General features: G+C 32.1%; 4 protein-coding genes and 1 long non-coding RNA gene across 8 annotated transcripts; 3 read left to right on the forward strand and 2 right to left on the reverse strand.

Annotated features, from left to right (window-relative positions):
* Positions 1-141: 141 nt before the first annotated feature.
* Positions 142-1,671, reverse strand: LOC122518475 (sesquipedalian-1-like). Its single transcript, XM_043637423.1, has 2 exons — positions 1,040-1,671; positions 142-928 (listed from the first exon to the last, which is right to left on the reverse strand). Exons 1-2 carry the CDS (start codon positions 1,331-1,333, stop codon positions 572-574), a joined length of 651 nt encoding a protein of 216 aa, XP_043493358.1. The 5' UTR covers positions 1,334-1,671; the 3' UTR covers positions 142-571.
* Positions 1,672-1,885: 214 nt separating this feature from the next.
* On the forward strand, positions 1,886-3,917 carry LOC122518473 (corepressor interacting with RBPJ 1). The gene is made up of 6 exons (XM_043637416.1): positions 1,886-2,102; positions 2,189-2,283; positions 2,427-2,677; positions 2,774-2,900; positions 3,000-3,131; positions 3,350-3,917. The coding sequence occupies exons 1-6, from the start codon at positions 2,031-2,033 to the stop codon at positions 3,903-3,905; spliced, it is 1,233 nt and encodes a 410-aa protein (XP_043493351.1). The 5' UTR covers positions 1,886-2,030; the 3' UTR covers positions 3,906-3,917.
* A 647-nt stretch (positions 3,918-4,564) lies between these two features.
* On the reverse strand, positions 4,565-9,134 carry LOC122518472 (ribosomal protein S6 kinase beta-1-like). Its single transcript, XM_043637415.1, has 14 exons — positions 8,967-9,134; positions 8,639-8,735; positions 8,465-8,505; positions 8,142-8,316; positions 7,893-7,976; positions 7,681-7,814; positions 7,258-7,320; positions 7,042-7,170; positions 6,872-6,962; positions 6,644-6,760; positions 6,435-6,566; positions 6,232-6,339; positions 5,957-6,135; positions 4,565-5,577 (listed from the first exon to the last, which is right to left on the reverse strand). Exons 2-14 carry the CDS (start codon positions 8,723-8,725, stop codon positions 5,502-5,504), a joined length of 1,416 nt encoding a protein of 471 aa, XP_043493350.1. The 5' UTR covers positions 8,726-8,735; positions 8,967-9,134; the 3' UTR covers positions 4,565-5,501.
* A 1,648-nt stretch (positions 9,135-10,782) lies between these two features.
* LOC122518474 (ribokinase-like) lies at positions 10,783-14,441 on the forward strand. Of its 4 annotated transcripts, none has more exons than XM_043637420.1 (8): positions 10,783-10,973; positions 11,330-11,389; positions 11,672-11,804; positions 12,065-12,191; positions 12,682-12,843; positions 12,959-13,050; positions 13,196-13,384; positions 14,240-14,441. In XM_043637420.1, exons 2-8 carry the CDS (start codon positions 11,340-11,342, stop codon positions 14,414-14,416), a joined length of 930 nt encoding a protein of 309 aa, XP_043493355.1. In that variant the 5' UTR covers positions 10,783-10,973; positions 11,330-11,339; the 3' UTR covers positions 14,417-14,441. The 4 variants fall into 4 exon arrangements, with proteins under 4 accessions (XP_043493355.1, XP_043493356.1, XP_043493354.1 ...); XM_043637419.1 differs by having other exon boundaries at positions 10,784-10,973; positions 11,218-11,389; XM_043637421.1 differs by lacking the exon at positions 11,672-11,804.
* A 4,874-nt stretch (positions 14,442-19,315) lies between these two features.
* Positions 19,316-20,481, forward strand: LOC122518524. The gene is made up of 3 exons (XR_006304094.1): positions 19,316-19,977; positions 20,137-20,218; positions 20,287-20,481. It is a non-coding gene; the product is annotated as an uncharacterized LOC122518524 (long non-coding RNA).
* Positions 20,482-23,689: the final 3,208 nt, after the last annotated feature.

Consider the following 23,689-nt stretch of genomic DNA (forward strand, 5'->3'; position numbering starts at 1 on the left):
TAATACTAATAATATATTAAAATATTATTACAACATTGAAATTTGTACAATATATAATATTACTCTTTCTATATATTGCTAATAAATACATATATTTTTTACTATAAACAGTTAGGAAAAAGTTGAATGCACACAATAATGTTTCATGTAATCATGTTTAGTACGTTTATGTAAACGCTTGTACAAAAGAGAAAACTTATAAATAATAATTCTGCTATAATATTTTTGCAGTATTTGGCAATAAATATGCAATTAATATATATTATTTTTTATAAATTCGTTGTGTGATATTTCTACATGGTTATTGATTTATTCCATCTATTTGCACTATTAAATTATAATAAAATATATGTACATAAATTTTTATATTAATTGCATTGTATCACGTATCCTATACGTTAATATTTTATATATCAATCATTTACAATTAGCATAAACGAGAATTAGTTTAAATCAGTATGTAATTGAAAACAAAGAAGTGTGTTTCCATATTACAATTAAACTAATTTAACGCTTCTAATACAGTAATACATTTTAGATATAATTATTTACAATTTATCAAAGTCATTAATTAGAGAGTTATCAGTGGTGCTTCTGCATTCTTTTTTGCATGTCTCCATGCGTTTAGATCTGCCAAAATTCTTCTCCCATATGCCGTATGCAATTCTCTAAATGTAATTCTTGTACGAGGTACATTTTCTGTTCTACCAGGTGCAGATCTAACACTCTGAGAACGATGATGAGATTCTGGCTTGTTAAAGGGATTATGTCTTTGCCTTGGTGGTGCCTTAGGTGATTGAAGTGGTGGAGTTACTGTTTCAACTTCTTCTTCCGCAGCATCTAATTGCCGTTGTAATTCTGCTACCATTAATTTCATATAATCGTAACTGGCACATGCTAAAGCTTTCATCCATTGTTCCATTGATTCCTAGAAGTAATGAACTTTTGATAGATAACTTTTATTATTAAATTATTAAAATAAGTAATAAAAAATATTTATATTATTTTATAATTTCTATATAACAGATAATTATTTTACTTGTGACTCAGCTGCAAGAGCATAACTTCTATTGTTTGGACCATGAAATACAATTTTAAATCCAAATTGTTCTTCATCTTCTGTTAATTCGATAGTACATCCCTCAAGAACAATCATACCTACAGGTTCTTTGTCACCACGTCGATCAAAATAAAATAATATGTTCCCTTTAAGAACAAACCATCTCCGTTGATATCCTCGATTAACTTCACCGCGTTTATTTAAGCAACCCTCTCTATCTATCGGTGTTGAGGATGTTGCAAATGCAACCATATTTTTTTCGTTGATTTTCATTTTTCTCTATGAACTATTACAGGTAAAATTACCACAATATTATATTAGGATATATATAATATGTTACTTATTAAAAAATATGAGACAACGACTTATGATTAAGAAAAGATTTTAAGGGTGACCGAATACATCGATCCCTTTAAAATAATATTTTTAATAATGTTCGATAAAATCATTATTAAAAAATTATAATTCTCTTTTTAACATATTCCATTTGATATATTTTATTTTATATAAAATAAAATAATTACAAACAATACACTGATTACTTGTGCGTCAAATCTAAATTGACAACATTGACAAGGAGTATCGATGTATAGGTTAAGTTACGTCACATTTCCTTTTTCAGCTGACGCACGAGTCAAATGAAATATTAAAAAAAAAAAAAGATGTTAACATTATTTTATTTTATCCTTAGATGATAATAATTAAAAAATCCTAAACTTAATTAAATGAGAGATTATGTTATTTAGTAAAAAAAAAGAAAAAAAATTACAACATTATTTTTTCGTATATATGAAAATAATTTAGTTTAAAAATGACTAGGTAGTTTCTTAAAAATTTTATAATGGCTGCCGATATCAAATGGCATACAGTGGTACATATTAATGTTAAAAAGTCTTGAAAAAGAAAATTTAGAAATAAATTATTTTTTTCTTTTTATTCCAAATTAATTGTATAATTAATTAGAGTAAATATGGGGAAAGGATTTAATAATTATATGTGCAAAAAATTTTTCCATCCAGCTTCGAGAGATAATTTAAAACGAGTGCGTACAATTTTGTTAACCTTTCCTTTTTAATAAGAATTTTACTTTGTCGTTTATGTTTGTATTAATGTAGATTAATCTCGTAGGTATGGATGGCAGAACAGCAAGCTGAAGCTTATAAGAAAAAGCAAGAAGAATTACGTGTTCAATATGAGAAAGAGCAAGATCTTCATAATAATAAGTAAGTCATCTAATATTATAGATAAGATGTAATTATTAGAAAAATACAATTTAAGATTTAACTTTTTATTTTAATTTAATTTTTATTTTTATTATACTATTTTAAAAATTAAATAAATAAATAATTATAATATTATTTTACAGAGCACTGTTAAGTAAAGAGAGTAAAGATAAATTAAGTGTTAATTTTATGTATGAGCCTCCTCCTGGAGCAAAGAAAGAAAGAGAAAAAGAAGATAACGAACCAGAATATAAATTTGAATGGCAAAGAAAATATAATGCACCAAGAGAAAGTTATTGTAAAGGAGATAGTGAAATTCGAGACCAACCTTTTGGTATTCAAGTTCGAAATGTTAGATGTATTAAATGTCATAAGTGGGGCCACATAAATACAGGTTTGATAATCTATTAAATTTATCTTTAAAAGATATCTCATTAATTTATCATGGATTTATGATGTCAGAAGTATATACAATTTTTATTATTTCTAGACAAAGAGTGTCCTTTATACAGTCAAGCAATGAGCGTAGTAATGGCAAATAATTCAAATTTGCCACAGACACCTGATGCTTTGACTTTAGTGCAACAAATGCGAGAAGATGGATTAGCGCTTAAAAAGTATGAAAAATATGAAGAATGAAATTATTGATTAATTTTAAATGTAGGTTTAAATATATCGTTTACTCTAATATTATATCTTTATGTATGTATATATAGATCTGCACTGGATGCTCAACAACATTTACGGGTACCTGGCCATGAACATTTGATGGTTTCCGATGATGAAGAAAATTCTGAGATTACATTCCTAAAAACTCTTTCGAAGCAAGAAAAAAAGAAATTGCTAAAGTAAAATATAACTGTTTTTTTTTATTAACACATAACGTACAGGTGACGAAATATCTCGTTTTCATGCTTTTGTTTTTCTTGAGCACCCAAAAATGTGTGGGTCCTGAAAGCGCATTGAGCGAGCAAAGTGCTGTATGCAATGTGTTAATATAAACTATATATAATTTAAAAATTACATAGAATAATATTTATTAAAAATTATATTTTTGTTTGTATAGGAAACTTCGAAAGCTTGAGAAGAAAAATATGAAAATAAAGCAAAAAAAATTGAAGAAGAGAAAAGTTCGAAATAGTAAAAAATCTCGCAGTAGTAGTAGTAGTAACAGTGAAAATTCAAGTGATAGCAATTGTAAAAATAGCAACAAAAGCATCAGTGATGATAAAAGCAGCAGCAGCAGCAGTAGCAGTAGTAGCAGCAGTAGCAGCAGCAGCAGCAGTAGCAGCAGCAGCAGCAGCAGCAGTAGTAGTAGTAGTAATAGTAGCAGTAGTAGTAGTGATGAATCCAGTACAGAAAGTAATAGAAAGAAATTAAAGCGCAAAAGGAAATCACAAGGAAAAGCAGAGACAAATTCTCATGGAAGACATAATTCTAATCGACATAAAGATAAAGAACGAAAAATAAAGCATAAATTAGAGGATAAATATAAATCAAGTAATAAAATGAAGGATGAAAAAAGAAACAAAGAAAGGACCATCGATCATGAAAGTCGTAAAAGGAAAAGTAATGAATTACATGGTGATAAGAAACGTAAGAAACATTGTGAAAGAAAGTAATTCATTTCTATTTCGAAAAACTGAAGGAAAAGAAAAATAATAAAAATAAATAAGTATAATTAATAGAGAAAACAATTATATATGATTAAATTTGTATTTTCACATTAAACCATATATTTTATTGCATAAGAATAATAATTCATTTCTTTTTTCTTTGAGAAGTAGATGATTTAATTTACTTAATAAAAAATCATTTATGCAACGTAAGTTATTATTGTATAATTGATCATTGAAATATGTTAAATATATATATAATTAAAAATGTTGATTATAAAAATAGAAATATATATTTTCCTTATCAACGAAATGAATGATAATCATCAGCGTTATTAAATAAGTACTTATAAAAGATGAACATATGATATATTACGGAGAATGTTTTTATTTCTATCATTATGTAAATGAATAAAATATACGAAGCATTTATTTCACAGTAAAATACGTTTATTTACTACACTTTGTACCTTTCAAATATATTCCATCTTTTGACATAGAAGTGTGATAAGAATATTATTTAAATTGTATTTGCAAAGTAGTGTCATTTCATTCTTATTAATTTAATATCAAGAAAGTGTGTTAATGATAACAATTTTTTTACTTAGATTAAACTGTTTTTTCTTGTTTTTTTTTTTTTCATTTTCTTTCTGTCCATTTTTCCCTTTTTCTTACTTTTAAATAGAATAAAGTATAAATATCAAACTGTAACACTACCTGAGAACAACAACTATGAATATTGGGCAGTTAAAATTCTGTTTGAATAGTAATTAATTTGTTCATAATTATTGTATCATTAACTAACGACATTATTATCTCATATTTCACAGAACTGTATCCACTGAGCAGCTACATAAAACATACGATGCAGAACTCCTGTTTTACAATATTTTATGAAATTATTAAGCATAATTAGCGTTGATATTTTTTATAGCATAAAGTTTATATTTTATTATAACACGATGAAATATTGATTTGATGTATATTAAAACATGCTTTTACTCGTTAAATATTGGTTTTAAGGGCTATTATTGATAATAATCTAACATCTAATTTAGATATAAATTGTTACAGAGAGAAGGAGATTCTTAATTTTGTTGATTTGTATTTATCTTGGTTTGGGTTTTTGTTCTTTATATTTATGTTAATTAGAATAGCTTTTATTGAAATTTCATCATATTTAGTTTCATGTATATAAACATACATTATTATTCCTAATTAAAATGAAGAATAATCGAAAAACCAACATATGGTGATATGTAAAATACATATTTCATTATTATGTATATACTTCAAATTTATATTTCATCATTTCAGTAATTATATGTTCTATGAAAGCAACATATAATTAACATTACTGCTTCTGTAGCAAAAAGTTAATATTTACCATAAGTTTCTGTCACATATATATATACATATATATTTATATATATGACAGAATGTATATATATTTATAGAAACTGAAAAATTAGCTAAATGTGCATGTTGGACCATTATAGCATTATTGCATAACCAATTTTTCATAGCAGAAACATTAATTCTGCAATATAATTTTGGAAGTTCAATAATGTCTTATAAGTTAGCATTATTAAACACTGGCCACTATAAATGATTTGGTAGTCGACCAACGTCCATCATTTCAGTATCTTCTATGTTATTGTGCCCTACTATATGATGCCTAAAAATCAGCATATATCAATTGTTTGCCAATTACATTCATATTATATGAAAAATAATAAAATAAATATATTAGCAGAAACATTAATTTTCATTTTTAGGATTGGCACCCTTTGTGTTACGTTAAAATTGTAGTTAATGAACACATTTTATTTCTATTTATTTATACAAAAATATATTTAGCTACTAAAGATATTGAAAAAAGAAAAGAAGGAGAAAAAATGTTAAGTAAATGTTTTTATATCGTATATATGCAGGTTATAAACATATTAAAGATTATATAGTGCCAGCCCTACGTGTTATTTTCTCTATAAATATATTTTATAATGTTCTACAATCCTGAGAAATAAAGGTATTTTAATTATTTAGATATAATTTACCTAAGTTGATGAAACTGAGAAGGCGTATGAAGGTGCGTTTCTGGAGTTCTTGGTGATAGACTGTGAAGACTTCCACTAAAACCAGTACTTAAAAGTTCTCTGCATGGACTTCTGGCATTTATAACTCTTGGTTGTGTATACATTTCCTCTAAGACGCTTGGTGCTACATATGTGAAACCCTATATACAAGACGAAAATTTGTATATTTTTTGTAAGAAGATCTTCATCGCATTTTCATTGTGTTTTATGTTATATTAACGCATTAGTATAATTACTTGAAATATCATATTTGCAGATTCACTTAAGGTGCTTTCAACAGGTGAATCTACCGGAATGGTTGCAGTGAATTGTTCATCAAATTGAGATGTATCATCTGCACTTTTCTAAAAGATTATTAATACTGATATATTATCAAGAATCATGTTGCATAGTACTATTTAAAATATGAATTAAATAAATTCGAAAAAAATATTTATACCAGCGATGGCTTAAAAGGAGGTTCCAATTTACGTGAAATAACATCTTCCCAACTAATGTGTTTAAAAAAATTATGATTAATTATTTGCTCTGCATCTTCAGGTCCAGATCCTAATCTTTGACCAACTTGCCTCTATAAATTTCGAAGTATATATTAAAATAATTTACTATAACACACATATATTATTAATTACAATTATTGTTAAAAACCTTTAACAGTTTACGAATCAGATCTCTTGCATCGGGTGTAAGATACTGCGGAAGACATAATTTTCCTCTTAATATTTTTTCAATTGTTTTTCTTCTATCATCACCGGTGAATGGAGGCTGCCAAAATAAATTTTACATAAAAAAAAATATTACATATAGTTTTTATTATATTTAAAATATCAGGTAAGTAATATATATTAGGTAACATTATTATCCATAATACTGTACCATTCCTGTGAGCATATCAAACATTAAAGCACCTAAACTCCACCAATCAACAGCTTTTCCATGCCCACTTCTTGTCAAAATCTCAGGAGCCCTAAATTTTATAATTAATACCAATATATAAAATAATTACGAGGTTCTATTTATTGAAAAGATAGATAATCAATACTTGCATATATTCTATGGTTCCACAGAATGTATGAGTTACTGTACCATCTTGTATGTGTTCTTTACAAAGGCCAAAATCAGTTAATTTTACATGACCTTCTCCATCTAATAAAATATTTTCTGGTTTTAAATCTCTGCAAGCACATAATTTTATATTGAAATATATTATATAAATGTACTAATATTGTAAAGAAATTACTTATGTGAGAGATTAAATATACCTATATATAATTCCTTGATTATGAAGATGTTGCAGGGCAAGTATGATCTCGGATAAATAAAAACTGTAAGAATATACACAATAAAAACATATAAAAATAAAATATATAATTATATTATAATATTTAGTTGATTTAATGATCGAATTTTTTTCGATATTATATACAGATATCTATACAGTATTCCTCCATTTACACGGGTAATTGGTTCCACGAAAACAGCATGTAAATAGAACTATGAAATGCTGTTTAAGATAAGGGTCTGTTTCAAATTCTCAAATATGTATTCAACTCTTACTGGAATACTGTTTTCACATAATGCATTATTGTGACATATGCATTGTAGTAGCTTAAGTGTGTTAAAGTGCATCTGTGTACATGGAGAAATTACTGTAATATAAATTTAAAAAAAAACGTAAAACTAACCATGCTGTATCTTCTAAAAAAATGCCTTCTCGATCCAAATATGTAAAAAGTTCTCCACCGCATAAATATTCCAAAATCAAATACAATTTACCTCCAGTTTGAAAGGCATACATTAAATTAACAATGAACGGATGCTGTAAGAATATTTTATATATAAAACATGTAGATATATATATGATTAAAATAGCAAAACATTTAATCGATCTATTTACCTTGACGGCTTCTAATATATTTCTCTCTGCCTTAGTATGAGCTGTATCTTTTTGATTTCTTATAATAGATGCCTTACGTAATACCTGATATAAAATATAAAAAGATAATATATCTTTATACGTTGTTTATTTACTTGTATTGTTTCAAATCTAGTTATGCATTTTAAGCGGTCTGTTTTGATTATTGATGATATCGCTTATGATCCAAAGATAAAAACTATCTTACTAGTCGTAATAACTTTTCCTTACTTTCATAGCAAAGATGCTGCCTTTATCTTTACCCGTAACTTTCCTAACTTGGAAAACTTTTCCATATCCTCCTTCGCCAAGGATTTTACACAATTCAAAATCCTGAGGGCCAGTTTTCTCTTGCCCAGGATTAACATTTTGTTCTGACAATTGTACTCTTTCCAAATTATCAGATCTAAACATATGTACTTAATTAAATAATAATCTATTAAGACTAATATTAGTTATTAACAATATATGTAATTCTAATTATTATTTAAATCTAAGCATAAAAAACAATAATATACCACATGATAATATGTTGGCTTAATATGTATACTTACTCCAACATTGTGTCTACATTAGAAGCATGACTATATTCTTCCTAAAAAAGAATAAAACACGTGTGTGAGAGGGAGAGAGAAAGAGAGAGAGAGAGAGAGAGAAGTAAAAATCAGAGAAAAAACTAGAATAAAAAATTGTTATTTCTAAATAATATTTCGACTAAAATAAATTACCTCTCTGGTTTCAATAACATCATCATCAGATTCATCATGATTTACGTTATCGCCTTCGTGCAATTCAATATCGAATACTCCAGCCATTATTTTTTTACTGTGAAAATTTATAAATAGTACATAACGAGAAAAGATAAATAATAATTAACTTGGAGTATGAAAAATAAGCTCGATTAAATTTTTTTTTTTCGTTTTCTTATGTGAATGCGTATACGCGTTGTTTCGTTTCACTCTAATTTGTAACTAGGGTTAATTAATAACAAGTTAAGTTTTACATATGTATGGATAAAACATGGACATATATACGCGTAAAGCGTAATAACATTACCGTGAAAGAAAATGTTTATTTCATTACTTCGATTCTTATAACGGCCTTTTATGACATCTAACTATTTGAAGGAAAAAAATCTATGTATATATAAACACGTGAAGCTTCTTAAACTGACTGAAACTATACGACTATGTATATCGAACTGATTCGACATATCCATATGTATACAATATATTATCAAAGAATACAGAAGTGCATAGAAGCTCAAAAGTACACTTTTCGCAGAACCCAAATCATCTTAGTTAGTACTCTGACCACCAGTGGGCGATAGTAGGTAATGACATGTAGCGGCATGCTGTCGATAAGCAGATTTCTATTTTATCCTACGATGCGACGACTGGCGCCGCCACTCTCACCGCTCATTCTTCGGCCAAGCTACTTTAGCTTGGGAACGTTAATGTTTCCATGGTTACAAAGACTTTCTTCTTCCGTTATTGTAAATAAGAAATCAATTAAGAAGTTACACGCTCCCGATCAACAACACATTTCGTTATCGACAGTAGGTCGCTACATGTCATTACCTACTATCGCCCACTGGTGGTCAGGGTACTAACTGTGATGATTTTGGTTACGTGAAAAGTGGTCTTGTAATCTTCTATGTTCTTTTGTATTCTTTGATATGGAGAAACGTACAGGAAAACGTTCTTACACACAAAATATATTTCAATATTAACGAAAATATATTAAAGTAGTTAATAACAATTTTTAGTTTCGAACGTTTATATTAAATATCTATTGAAATTCAATGAATGTTGCATACTAAATAATAGTGCAATTCATTCATTAATATAATCTTCAATTATATAAGAAAATTGAACTTTTATTTTATTTTATTTTTTTATCGAAGTATAGTACGTACACATATATATATAATTGCGCGTAAAATATACTTCTTTAATAATTATATAAAATATTTTCTAAATTGTTGGATATATATATATACAGGCACATATGTATGTTAATTTATGGAAGAATAATAATTATCTCGAGTGAATGTTAACAAATTTTTAAAGAAATTTAATCGAAAAAATCCTCTTTAAAATTTCTTAGATTAAAACATTTGTTATGTAATTATATTAGTATATATATATTACACTACATCTTTTGAATATAGGTCATATATTGTTTAATAAATATTTACAACTAATGTGATAAATAATTAATAAGTTATACATTACATATATTATATGTTATATATGTTATATAACATATATATATAAGTTATACATTATATATATATATATATATAATACTATATAATTTTACTAAATAATTTACATTTCTATGAAACCTAATATTTGTTTGTTTATTTTAAAAAATTAATCTTTAAATACAAAAGATCATAGAGAGTCAAGGCTAATATTGGTTCTTAATTTTAATTGGACAATTCTTATATCCATATTAGAATTGTCCAATCAGAATACTAGACGGTTTACATAGACATTTTTTTAGTTTAAAAGAGTAAATTATTTTAATGTAATTATATATAGTTATTAGTTACTTTTTTGTTCATCTTATTTTTATGATGATTACTATGCTCACTAAATTCATTAAGCATAATTAACAATATTTTAATATAGCGTACAAAATTCTACATCATAAATTATTAAGCCAATGAAAACGTATCTTTTCAAATGATAATAGAAGTTATCACAAACGGATGACCAATGAATATTAGTTTTTTTAATAATTTTGTAATTCATGGTAAAAAAGAGATAGAAAATGATGAATGGTGAGGGAGTGAGAGAGAGAGAGTAAAGCTGATTGTAATTGTAACGCTTTTCTACAGATGGCAGTGTCATGCATAAATTTCATTTTCCATTGGGTGTACCATGTGTGTATTATCACGTTTTGTAGCACTCAATTTAAGAGTATGATGAAGATGGCATGGTTATTGCGATACTGACACAATGGACTTATATAAAAGATCTATTTTAATCAGATATTTTATGTAAATATAAGTCAAATTCTTAATCATTTCTTCATGCAGAAAGGTTAAGTTCGGTAATATCATAGTATCTTTTTATTGATGTTTTGGTTTTTCTAGTAAATGTATAATACTTATTGATAGAAAAATAGATGATATAAAGAGGTATGAAATATATGATATGAAAATTTCATAATACATGGAAAAAATGACCTATTTGCAATCCGTTAGGTTATGTACATATGTTTAACCATAGATTATCATTACTCAGATACTGGTGTTTCGTAACACAGATAACAAAAATTATCTATTTATACGTAGGCTTTTTACTGTTTCCTACAAACTTAAAGACATTTTACGTATTAATCTTATTCAAGACGTTTGGAAAGTTAATTTTATTGAAGAAAATATAAGTATTTATAATTATTAATAGTGTTGCCAAAATGCCTGGGAAAATTGTTGTCCTTGGTTCATGTATGATAGACTTTACTTGGTAAGTTTGTAAATTATATATATATATTTTAAATCATAAAATACAAATATATTTTTGTTGATTTAATATATCATCTATAGTTTAAAGAAATTCAGCTGATCGTTTATAAGTTTTCAAAGACTACTTATTTATAAGTATATGATTATTTTCTTATGTTTAAATACATAATTTTACCTAAATTAGTAGTTAACAAAGAAGAAGATTTTGTTATCGATGAAGAAAACTATACGATTACATAATCAGAAATTATTTCAAAAAATTCTAGATATATTCATTTTCTAGCTATGCACCTCGCTTACCAAAGAACGGAGAGACAATATGTGGTAACAAATCTAAAATAAAACTTGGTGGGAAGGGTGCTAATCAATGTGTGGCTGCTGCTAAACTCGGTGCAACTACAGCGCTTATTTCCTCAGTAATATTTCTTTTTTTGTAATTGTATAAGTTTCTTTCGTCTTAAACGCATAGTTAAATGTAGATTATTAATCGCTTATTTGTCAGTATTGAGAGTTGAAGTTGTTCGTCTACATAATGTCTACATAATTTGATTTTTAGTCAAATTTTAACAATAACTCTAACAATATTTATTTTAAATGCATGGATAATTGTTGATAATTATGTCAATTCTTTATTGTTATTTTAACTGATTTTTCTTTTTATCTTTCTTTATAATAGTTGGGCTGCGACTTTTTTGCAAAAAATTATTTGGACGCATTGAAGGAATTAAATGTAGATATTTCTTTTATTAGAGTTCATGAGAGTGCAGAAAGTGGAAAAGCTCATATTACAGTTGCTAAAAATGGTATGTCATATTAAAGTAAAGAAAAACGATGATATATTTGTGTTATCTTTATTACATAAGATGTTTAAGATAACATAATAATCATGATTGGAATGGTAAATTATCTCTATTTTTTCAAACGTCATACTTTATACATTAGTAATTCAATTCATTATCACCGTTAAAGAGTCAAAAAGATATGAATGAATCTTATGATCTTATATATTGTAGATCAAAAGTCTTTAAGTGAATTCAAAATTTCTAGGTGATTTAAAAAATCAATTAATCTTTTTTCAAGATGTCTTAGGTTTGTAGTATTACAATTTGAAATGAAAGAAATATCTCAAAAAGTCTGAAAAAAAAATTAATTGATTTGTAAAATGACCTAAGAAGTTTGGGTCTAATCCTATCACAATAAAAATCGTCTTAAAGTGAAAAGATGACGTTGAAATTGACGAACGCGTAAAAAGTGAAATAAATTATAATAATTTTCAAATGCATTCGTTTGTAGGAGAAAATAGTATAGTAATCATACCAGGAGCTAATGAATTGACAAGCGTTGAACACGTTAAAAACGCTACCACATTGATTGAAAATGCCTCAGTGTTATTATGTCAATTCGAATCACCGATAGACGCTACTTTGCAAGCCTTACGAATTCATAAAGGACATGGTTCGTTTTTATATTTACATTATTATTTCATAGGAATTTGATATTATTTCAATAAAAGAAAAAAAAAAGAAAGAAAAAAAGAAAACAATTAACGAGACTTATAACAATGCTATAGGATATTCTATTGTGAATGGTGCACCAGCCATTAAATCCGTCAATCCGGAGATTTTTTCATTGTGCGACATATTTTGTGTTAACGAGACCGAGGTGGGTTTATAAAAGAAATTTATAAGAACAACGACAAAGTTAAAGTTTTTGCGATAAATAAGAATTAGAAAGGAAAGAAAAAAAGATTCGCGCGAATCGAGTCTTATTTTGAATTATTAGAAAGCAATAAAATTTTATTTTCCAGGCAGAAGTTCTAACAGGAATTTATCCTGTGGTGATGTCGAATGTGAATTTGGCGGTCAGTTTTCTTCTTTCTCAGGGATGTAATCTGGTTATAATTACTTTAGGATCTTTAGGTGCCGTTTTTGCATCTAAAGATACAGAAGAAATAGTTCGAGTTGATACAGTGTCCGTTACCCCGGTTGATACTACCGTACGTGAAATCAATTAATACTAATATTTATTTCATTAACGAACGAATTAAGAATCATGTTTATTGCTATCAGATATTTAAATCTTAATGAAAATGGCATTGATACGAAGGTAAAGTTTCTTTTCTTTTTCTTTTCCCCTGTACAATTTTATTTTTTTTTGTTAATTTTCCTACTGCTTGAATTTATACGAAAAGGAAAGTAAAAAGTAAAAGAAGAAGGAAAAGAAAAAGAAAAAGAAAAAGAAAAAAACAAGGAAAAGAAAAAGGAAAAGAAAAAGAATCGCATAGGACTCATTATAGTCAGTTTAAAATTCTCGCTCTATATCGTGGCGCTCGCATTAATTAATACGTAAATGACTAAAGCGTGCGAAGAAAACAAGAAATAAACATTTAATCCCTTCATTAAATTTTATTACGCAGCCAAGGGAGTAGTCCGTTTTAAAAGTATGAATGCGCTTGCGCGCCAAAGATTCGAAATTCACTCGAGCTTTTTTCACGACGACGACGACGACGACGACGACGACGACGACGACAACGGCGGCGGCGGCGGCTGTGGCGAAAAGAGAGCGTTTTATTTTATGTTATAATTTTACTTGATAATTAAACGGATAAAACTTAACTAAACGTAGTCGTAAAAAGAACGAGAAAAATATCGTGGCTATAGAAAAAAAGGAAAAAGAAAGAAACCGGGTCCTGATGAAAAAATGTCTCCTCTTAAAATTCAAATTAATTATCAATCATATTTTTAGAATGTATATTATCGAAAGAATTAATCCGGTTTAAGTCGAGTTCATTTAGGAACATAAAAACTAGTTTATGAATTACTGAAGTATCTCTTTTTATTGTTCCATGTAGGGAGCAGGAGACGCATTTCTGGGTTCTCTAGCCTTCTTTCTAGCATATTATCCTGAACTCCCGATGAAAGAACGTATTGAGAGAGCTTGTAAGATTGCTACATTAACTGTATTGAAAGAAGGTACGCACGACAGTTTTCCAAAAAGAGAAGAACTTCCGGAGTCTATGTTTAAGTAAAATATTTTTAATCAATAGAAAAAAATGATGTATATTTAAATGCCATACTTGTGATAATATAATAAGGAGTTGTATTTGTTTAGATTTTTTATTGATAATAAAGTGAAATTTATGTAAATAATATTAATAATATTATCTCGAAAACACTTTTTAAATCTTTTAAGTTATACCGTCGGATTCTTTCCTGGTGAATTTATTTTGTTAAACTAAAGTATATCCAAAAACTCGATTTTGCCATTGAAGATTCGTTAATGGGGAATTTTATTAATCGATTTTATGATTTATATCAATTTTATAGGGTGACTAAAATGGAACATGAATCTCAAGAGGGAAATAGGTTTAGACTATTGGAAAGTAACCCTCGAATTTTTCACGCGGAAAGAGAAATCGTTGGATCGATTGCGGATGCACCGCGTCGGTGGTCCCTTTTTTCCGAAACTCTTGTGGTTTAAGAGGGTTGGAGGAAGAGGAGGAGGATGAGGATGAGGAGGAAGAGGATGAGGAGGAGGTTGAGAAGAAGAAGAAGAAGGGGAGGAGAAGGAGAAGGAGAAGGGATAAAGGGTTGCGTTAGGAAAACGTAGGCGTAGCTAGCTTCATAGGACATAATCGGCGGAAGGGGTTAGCGGACCTGGAGATTTAGTATTTATTGTAGATATTCGAGGTCTGTGTCTGTATTTTTGTCTGTATCTCTTTCTAACAGAACCGAAGCAAGCAAGGTTCGACGAGCGCATCGACTCGTATAAGAGAGGTATTTTTTCTCTCCCTTTCTCTCTCTCTCTCTTTCTGGACCTATTGGCGAGGGGTATCTCTACGTATTTCGAAGACTATCAATCATTGGTAACCTGTAAAGGATCTAATTATCCTGGAGCTGACTGGGCTCTCCGTTCGGTGCACCCGCCACCGCTCGTCTTGTCCACCCTTTCCAGCCCCCCTGGCCCTTCCTCGTGGTGGTGCCGGCGTCAACCCACCCTCCTCCACCTCCCGATCTCTTCCGCTACCAAAACCCTCTTTTTCGCTCTAACAGCCACCCTTTTCCGCGAGAGATGGGTGGAAGGAAAAAGAGAGAAAGAGATAAAAAAAGAGAAAAAGGGAGAAAAAGAGAGAAAAAGTGAGAGGGAGAGAGAGAGAGAGAGAGAGAGATAGTGTACGGTCGTTGAGAGGGACGAAGAGGAAGACTAGGACGAGAAAGAGGAGGAAGAGGAGGAGGAGGAGGAGATGGGGGTGGAGGTGGAAGAGATCGGTGTATAAAGCGGGTACAAGCGCATGCATGGATGTATGTGTGTTTGTGTGTGTATGTGTGTGTGCGTAAGAGCTCAAAGAGTGCTCCCGCCTCGACAGAGGCTGCTGGTGTCGGTGAGCCGGTACTTTTTTTCGTACGCGCCGTTGTACGTCCGTGTGGGCGCGCACGAGCCCAGGTGTATAATAGTGGAGAACGAGAGAGGAAAAGAGACAGACGTAGAGTAAGGGAGAGAAACGAGAGAGGAAAAAAGAAAGAGATAGGTTGGGTAGTTGGTTAGGTGGCCCGGTCGATATATCAGGGCTCCGCTGCTGCAGCTGTCTGTCAGGCTCGCGAACTCGGCGCTAGACGACGAGCTCGGGGTCTAGAGAAAAAAGCGCTTTGCTCTCTCTCTTTCTCTCTTTTTCTCGCTTTCTCCCTTCCACGCGCTCCTTCCTGCTTCTCTCTCTTTCTCCCTCCCACCATGCTTCCGTGGGGTAATTTTTCATCGTTGCAGCGGACGACAGAAGCGCCGCGACGGCGGAGTCGGCGTTCTCCCGCGTATATATATATATATATGTATATATGTATGTATGTATGTATGTTTATATATTTGTCTATGTGTGTAAGTATATGCGATGCTATATATTTCTCTATCTTTATCCTTTTCTATATATTTTTTTGTCTCCATATATACGCGCGTGTACAGTTGGACACGCGCGCAAATGGTTAATGTTCGTGCGCGTGCACCTTGCTTGTATACTCTCGCGAAGAACATCCTCCCCCCTCCCCCGCGAAAGAATACACTTCGGACGAGGGGTGTGTCGACTCGAAAACTTGATTCAAAAATATGAAAAACAAAAAAGAAGAAGAAAAAGGAAACTTATTCCCGTAGGATTCGTAAAACTCGACAAATTTTCTTACGAAACTTGTTACATCACTCATCTGACGATAGGTAGACAATTTTTGGTCTTTTATGGTCTCCTCCGATACAATTCTTTGAATGAACTTTTATGGTTTGTAATACACACTTAATAAAAGAGAATTTCATTTAAATTTGTGCGTTAGAGAAGTTAGAGTTAATCGAATGTATTGTATAATGTTTTGGACACCCTTTTTTTTTAAAAGAAATATAATAAATGTTTATTTTATTCTAAATTTACCTGTTCACAAGTTTGCTGGTATATAATGAAAAATAAGAAATTTGAAGTATCCTATTCAATGGGATTTATTATTGAACTTCCCCCCCCCTTCATTCTCAATAGTAATCTGCAATATATTATAATTATATTCGATAAGAAAAAATTCTTCAAGAATTTCGCGTATTCCTCGTAGGTCCTCGTCAGTTTTCGAGATCTACTTGCACAAGAGAGTATGAAAGGGAGGGGGTTGGAAGAGGGGGGCGGGAGAAGACTATTGTCGCGGTTCTTGAATATTTTCATTCATTTTCCATAAGACTTTCAATTCTATTTTAACGTTCAATCTAATGATAGATCAAAACGCTATCGATCTTACGAAAATACGAAGAAAATTACAATTCATTTCTAAACTAAAACTTTATATATATATATATAGAGGGGGGTTTAACATTTGCAAAGATAAAAAAGTTCATTTCAATTAAAGAAAAGATTAATTAGTTGAGTAGATAATTAGTTTTCGAATAGATATGATTCTTTCGAACGCGTCGACGTTAAAAAAATCGCGCGATTATGGGGAGAGACACTGTGAATAAGTTAACAGTTCGCGCATATTTTCGTAACTCGTTCGACATTACGAAATTGCAGTTTAAAATTGTGATGGTATCTACGAGTACTCGCGTTACGATTTTTCTCGATAAATTTCGTCAAATTTTCGGGAATCTATCTTTCCACTTAAAAACGTTTCTCGATTGATTTCATTTACTGTATTCGTAAATATATAAGAAAGTCATTGAGAAATCGAGAAATTGCGTGTATTTATTATGAAAATCGTAGGTATTTAACAACTATAGTAAAATATAAGTATATGTAAGTAAATAACTATGTATGTATGTATGTATGTATGTGTGTGTGTATGTATAAGCGTGTATGTATATAGGTGTAGGTGGGTTTTTATTAAGAATAAGCTGGCAGTACGTAATTACGAACTAGCGGAGAACGTCGTCAGCCTTTTCCTCTCTCTTATCGATCGGCCACGAAAAACGTAGCGCGCGCTCAGAGAATCTCGTAAAAAAATTAGACGCGAAAATATTTTTTGGCGGTAGACGTATATAATCCTTTTTCTAACCTTACTTTTTTCTTTATTACTGGTGAACTGGGTAGGGGTGGGGGGTAGTAGAATCATTGAGAAAAAAAACTTTGCGGCGTAGTACGGGTACTTAGAAAAATAAAAAACAAAAAACAAATAAAGAAAAAAAGAGAAAAAAAGAGGAAAAGTAAAAAAAGAAAATGAAAGAAGATACCACTTGAGAAAAGTCGAGCAGGGTCGGTGGTCGTCCGACGAACGAGAGAGGCGTTTCTTTTCTTTTGCAATCCTCGTCTTTCTTCCTTCTTTCTTCGATGGTCTTAGAAAGGAAGGAAGAAAGGAAGGAAGGAAAGGAGTAAAGAAAAAATAAAGTACGAACTCGCTTTACCATTATCGTTGAAAGTAAATCGAACGGAGTCAAACTAAGCGATCATTCCAGTTGATATTCGAGAAAAAGAAATCGAGGAGGGTACTTTCAAACGGGACTTTGCTGAAACTTTGGAAAATAAAAATCATACGTGTAAGATATATAGGAACTCGTATTACTCGTCAAAATAATACAAACAAAATAATAATACACAACGTCGAAAGACGCGCGCGCGCGCGCGTATGCGTACGTTTTATTTCATTTCTTTTTTATTTATCTTTTCGTCGTATTCGAAGGTGTTTCAAAGAAAAAGTTTTGAAAATGGAACGTTCTTGAAAGAGTCGCCGGGTCAGGAACCTTCTCGAGATCTTCTCCTTTAAAGGACGAATGAGGGGAGTTTCAAGATTATCTTCTTTTTTCTTGGACATTCTCTCTCTCTCTCTCTCGTTCTCTCTCTTTTTCTCTCTCTATCTCTCTCCCTCGTTAGTTGTTCCGTCGGTCCGATTAACGTGAAAGCGATGTCATCCTCTCAAGTTTTTGGGCGTTTACCGGCATCGACGTTGTGCAGCGTTTTTCGTGCACACGGAGGAGGACGATGCCCGTAAGCACCGCGTGCGATATCTGCCCACGCAGACGTGCACACGTGCGCACAGGCGAAGGTACACCGAAAAAACGCTAGCAACGTGTGGTGGAAAAAAGAGAGAGAGTGAGAGAGAGGGAGGAAAGGGAGGGTGGGAGGGAGAAAGGGAGGGAGAAAATCATCCGTGTGCGCGAGCCTTTACACGGGAGCGCTTCGCACTAATATTCGCAAAAAAATTCGTTCGAGGACGCACACGAGTGCATCGGGGGTGGCGCGCACGCACACATGCAAGCACACGGATATTCGCGAAGATTCAGAGACGCGAATACACAGAGAAAGGGAGAGAAAGAGAGGGAGGGTGGAAAAGAGAAAGAGAAAGAGGGAGAGAGCTAACCCTCTGCAAGCTCTCCTCCTCCTCCTCCTCCTCCTCCTCCTCCTCTCTTCCTCGTCGTTCACCTCCTCGCGTTTCCGCCGCGCGGTTCAACCCCCTCCTCCCGGCTACCTCATCCTCTTCTCATGGTTGCGAACCTCTCTAGGGGAAAAAGTAGGAAAAGAGTGGGGAGGATCGATTTTACTGGGGCAACCGCCCTCCTCCCATGCACCCTCCTGCATCAACTACCCCTCCTCTCACATCCTGTACTTTCCTGAGCTAGCCATGCCATGCCCTGTCCCGGTCGTAATGCACCGTCTCCGCCCCGGCTAACGCTCACCCCTACGTCACCCTATGCCACCCTATGCCACCCTTTCCTACCCCACACTACCCTACGCTACCCCATACCCTTCTCCTCTACCACCCTACCTTCCTACTCTGCCTAGCATCGCCTCCGTACGGACCTTACACTTTTTATTCTGCAAAAATATTCGGGAGACTTCCGAATGACGATGCTCTACCATCTTTTACCATCCCTTTCCAACTTAGACACAACCCTTTTCCACTTTCTTTACGCCTATATCATACATGCCTTTTTTTTTCTTCTTTTTTTCTTATCTTTATCATCGTAATTTGTCTTTTCTCGCGTCCAGTCACCGATCATCTCCTGTTCCTTCCTGATCCGATGTTCGTCCTTCGAACCTTCGTCCGAACCTTCCCGAGTGTCAGAGAAATCTCCTAAAGAAAGAGCAACCAATGGGATCTTTCCTTTATACCCTTGATTAATGCTCCAACAGGACGAAAGGTAATTCGGCGCATCATCGAAACTATCTCTCTTACATTTTTATTCTTTTTTACGTTTTTAACATTTTCCACGTTCTCCGTGCGTTAATCGGTCACGATCATCTTATCTTATACCTTTATTCGAGATAATTTTTCATCAATTTCTGAAAATTTCTTCCAGTGAGGAGTTGCCGTAAAGATATAACGAAACAAAAAAGAAGAAGAAAAAAAAAAACATAGAAATTTTCTTCGGCGATTTTCCCGTAAGTTATTTCCTTGCATTTTCCATGCTAGGTTAGCTGGGATTATATTCTTCTTTTTTTTTTTTCAGTTTCGTTATAAAGGGATTCAAAACGGTATTAATTATATGTTGATATTAACAATAATTCTTTCAATATTAAATTAGAATTATTTTGACGAGTATATACGAAAAGAAATGTTCTTCATTTCGAAACGTAATTATCATTGGGGATAAATTTTTGGAAAAAATGTATATGATAATTATATGATAAGTATATGATAAGAATAAAGTAAAACTAGTTTTTCCAAATGAATTTTAATAATGTAATAGTTATGTAATAGTTTTACATAACAGTTTCAAATGATTATGTGTAATAACAATTATACAAATTCGAATGAAAAGAGCGAGTGAAGATATTACGTTGATGTATTATTAGGAAATATCCCTTGAGTTGAAAAAGAATGATTAAATGCAAAGAACTTTTCAAAAGGATGGAAAAAACTTCGTTGAAATTTAAATTGTATTTTCATCTCATTTATAATTGTTTACTTTGATTTTTTTAAATCATCATTCTTATTATTTAAATTATTCTTCTATATATAGTACGGATACAATGAGACAACTTGGAGTAAAGAATAAAAAAAATATTTTCCATGATACCGATAAAGAATTGAATATTTTCACAATTTGAACGATTCGAAATTAGATTATCAATTTGATTTAAATAACCGAGTCCGATATTAACAGCTTATCGATCATTATTGTTAACGTCGATTAAACGAGAACGAAACTTTGTATTCCTCGTATATACAATGTGTCTTGAAAATACATCGATCTGTTTTATTTTTCATTTATTGTTAAATTTATTTAAGATCGAATAAATTATTCGTACGGATGTCGGACTCGCCATTTTCGAGAATTCCTCTCGAAAGATTATGCAGAAGAAGTGGTCGAAGGTCGATCATTAAGACCATAATTCCGAGTATCGAGATTCGAGTAATTGCAGCGCTGCGAGGAACCGATAAACGGCTTAGACTACTTACCGAGTACTATCGTTAAGGTCGGCAATGATTCCAATGAAATGAAACAAAAAGAAATAGGCGAGTTGTTTCAAACATTTTCCTATATAGTTTTCCCATTTATTTTCGTTTAAAAATCAAAATCAAAATAAAATCAAAAAACTGGTGTGTGTACTTATGTACGCACGTAAGAAGTTATACTTCTTTGCCGTACCAAAACGAACATAACCTCAATAACCTCAAAAATAACTTCAAAAAATAACCTCAAAAAAAAAAAATAATAATAATAATTATATATATAAATATATAAGAAAGAATAAAAAAACTGGTGTGTGTACTTATGTACGCACGTAAGAAGTTATACTTCTTTGGCGTACCGAAACGAATATAACCTCAAAAATAACTTCAAAAAAATATTGGATCGGAAGTATGAGAACATAAGCAACTAATTATTATTATTTATTTATTTAACAAAACAAAGAAAGGAAACATATTTTCAATCGATCCACACTAAATATAAGGGAGATATATCGAAATATTTTATGCGTCAACGATCATGGCGCGGTGATACAATTACTTCCCGCTTCGATCATTTAAGTAAAGCAGCGCTGAGTACGATTAGTATTTGGATGGGTGACCCGCTTGAGAAAAAAAGAAAGGAAGAAGAAGAGAAGACAACTTCATGCCGTATACTTGAAATCGCTTTGCCGCGCGTCGTAAATACCGACAAACTTCATGGTGTCGTTTTTCCACATTACATTTTCCCCAACACGCCAAAAGAAGTATAACTTCAAAAATCAAAATAAAATCAAATAAAATCAAAAAAAAAAGAAGAAAAAAATGAACGACGAATACGAAAAGAAATTCTTTTACCTGCGTTTCATTTCGGATTGCTATAAGAGGAACATATATTATCTGAAAGGAAAGAGAGAGAGAGAGGAAGAGGGAGAGAGGGGGAAGTGCAATTTCTTCGATATTACCCAAGTTCAGCTATCGTAGTGGAAAGTTTAGCAAGTATCTACCTACGAGAAGATAGGTGCGTGCGAACGGTTAAACTAACTTCGCCGATAAATTATTTCGGAGATGTGGGATAAACAAAAGAGCGATTAAACGCTGAAATCATTACTCGCCGTATAAAAATCTTATATAGGAGAGATCTCTTCCCATGCGAGCGAGTAAATCTTTCGTTGTTTCTTTTTACCTCGTCGTAAAGATCATTATAATTGCTAATGAAGGGCTACTACCACTTACGAAGGCCGTCATGCGTATCGGACGAAAGCGAAGTCTGGTTTAAGTTGGGACTGTGCGTGGCCTATCGCACTTGATAAAGAAATAAGTAAATACATTTACGTGTATCGGTTCTCGTATGTTGGAAAGTCGATAAAATCGAGTAATAATTAACGAAAACCGGCTTAAGAGTAGTCATCGTTAAGGTAGCTTATAGTCAATTTGTTTAAACGAGTAACGTTAGAGAGGGGTTTGTCGATGAATATTTTTACATTTGTTTGTTATATAACTTACAATTAGATAAATATCATTAATAAATATAAAAAGCGTATATGTTATCTCTCTCTCTCTCTCTCTCTCTTGCTGTTTTCTTCTTGCGAAGATCGAAGGGCAAGAAAAGTAAAAGAGGAAGTAGTCAAGGTAAGGGGAGGTTAGCAAAGGCAGTCATCCCGATTGTTGAGGTTACGGATCGGTGTCAAGTAGTCACCCTATGCCATGTGCGGCGGCCCATTCAGCCGTTCGTTCATTCAGAAATATCCTGCCTCCTCTCTTCGCCATTCAACAAGTAGATCATCGAGCCTATACGGAGCACCCTCTACCGTCGGACCTACGCAACTTCCAAGGGTTACGAGTCGAGTCGAGTCGAGCGAACGAACGAACGAACGAACGAGAACGAGCTAGCTAGCTAGCTAGCGAGGGGTTGTTATGTAATAAATCCGAGTTTCCCTCGAGACTCCTTCGAGAGTGAGGGGATCGCTGCGACGGCCCTCCCACGGGAATCGAGTAGATCCGGGGAGCGAGCGAAAACTTCTTATATTCTTGGGTTGTTCGTTAAGGACGTAAAGGTGCGCCTATACCAACCCCTTCCTTCCTCCAGCCCCCACCCCTTCCCCATAAAAGATAAATACCGATAACACTTTCGTGTCTTCAGCTTATATCATTGTCGAGTATACGCATATTCGGGATTAAAAGTACAACGGGGCAAAGGGCTTGGGGTAGATATTAACTCTCGTGTTATTTACTTCGCTCGGTCGGCCAATATGCATAGATATATTCGCTAAACGAATTAGCTTTGCATCGCGGCTGCATGCACCGCCGCTGGCAAGTTAACCGACGTTTTTCCGTTGCACCTAGGAAGGGCACGACGGTATATAGAGGGTATTTTTAGATTTCAAGCATTAATTAAGTAGCTTAGGGAAAAGAACGAAGCCAGTGAGCCGTGACTGGCGAGCATCCGGCCGATCTAC

This window comes from Polistes fuscatus, unplaced genomic scaffold (assembly GCF_010416935.1).
Source record: "Polistes fuscatus isolate 324 unplaced genomic scaffold, CU_Pfus_HIC Scaffold25, whole genome shotgun sequence".
NCBI lineage: Eukaryota > Metazoa > Arthropoda > Insecta > Hymenoptera > Vespidae > Polistes > Polistes fuscatus.

What these genes read in the sequence shown, in the direction of transcription:
- LOC122518472 (XM_043637415.1), bottom strand. Translation starts at nt 8,725, where the DNA reads ATGGCTGGAGTATTCGATATTGAATTGCACGAAGGCGATAACGTAAAT. An exon ending in ATGTTATTGAAACCAGAGAG is followed by an intron (nt 8,506 to 8,638) that starts GTAATTTATTTT and finishes ATTCTTTTTTAG; the next exon opens with GAAGAATATAGTCATGCTTC. An exon ending in TGATTCGTAAACTGTTAAAG is followed by an intron (nt 6,567 to 6,643) that starts GTTTTTAACAAT and finishes CGAAATTTATAG; the next exon opens with AGGCAAGTTGGTCAAAGATT.
- LOC122518474 (XM_043637420.1), top strand. Translation starts at nt 11,340, where the DNA reads ATGCCTGGGAAAATTGTTGTCCTTGGTTCATGTATGATAGACTTTACT. An exon ending in TATTACAGTTGCTAAAAATG is followed by an intron (nt 12,192 to 12,681) that starts GTATGTCATATT and finishes ATTCGTTTGTAG; the next exon opens with GAGAAAATAGTATAGTAATC. An exon ending in ACGAATTCATAAAGGACATG is followed by an intron (nt 12,844 to 12,958) that starts GTTCGTTTTTAT and finishes ACAATGCTATAG; the next exon opens with GATATTCTATTGTGAATGGT.
- LOC122518473 (XM_043637416.1), top strand. Translation starts at nt 2,031, where the DNA reads ATGGGGAAAGGATTTAATAATTATATGTGCAAAAAATTTTTCCATCCA. An exon ending in CAAGATCTTCATAATAATAA is followed by an intron (nt 2,284 to 2,426) that starts GTAAGTCATCTA and finishes ATTATTTTACAG; the next exon opens with AGCACTGTTAAGTAAAGAGA. An exon ending in GTGGGGCCACATAAATACAG is followed by an intron (nt 2,678 to 2,773) that starts GTTTGATAATCT and finishes TATTATTTCTAG; the next exon opens with ACAAAGAGTGTCCTTTATAC.
- LOC122518475 (XM_043637423.1), bottom strand. Translation starts at nt 1,333, where the DNA reads ATGAAAATCAACGAAAAAAATATGGTTGCATTTGCAACATCCTCAACA. An exon ending in CTCTTGCAGCTGAGTCACAA is followed by an intron (nt 929 to 1,039) that starts GTAAAATAATTA and finishes CATTACTTCTAG; the next exon opens with GAATCAATGGAACAATGGAT.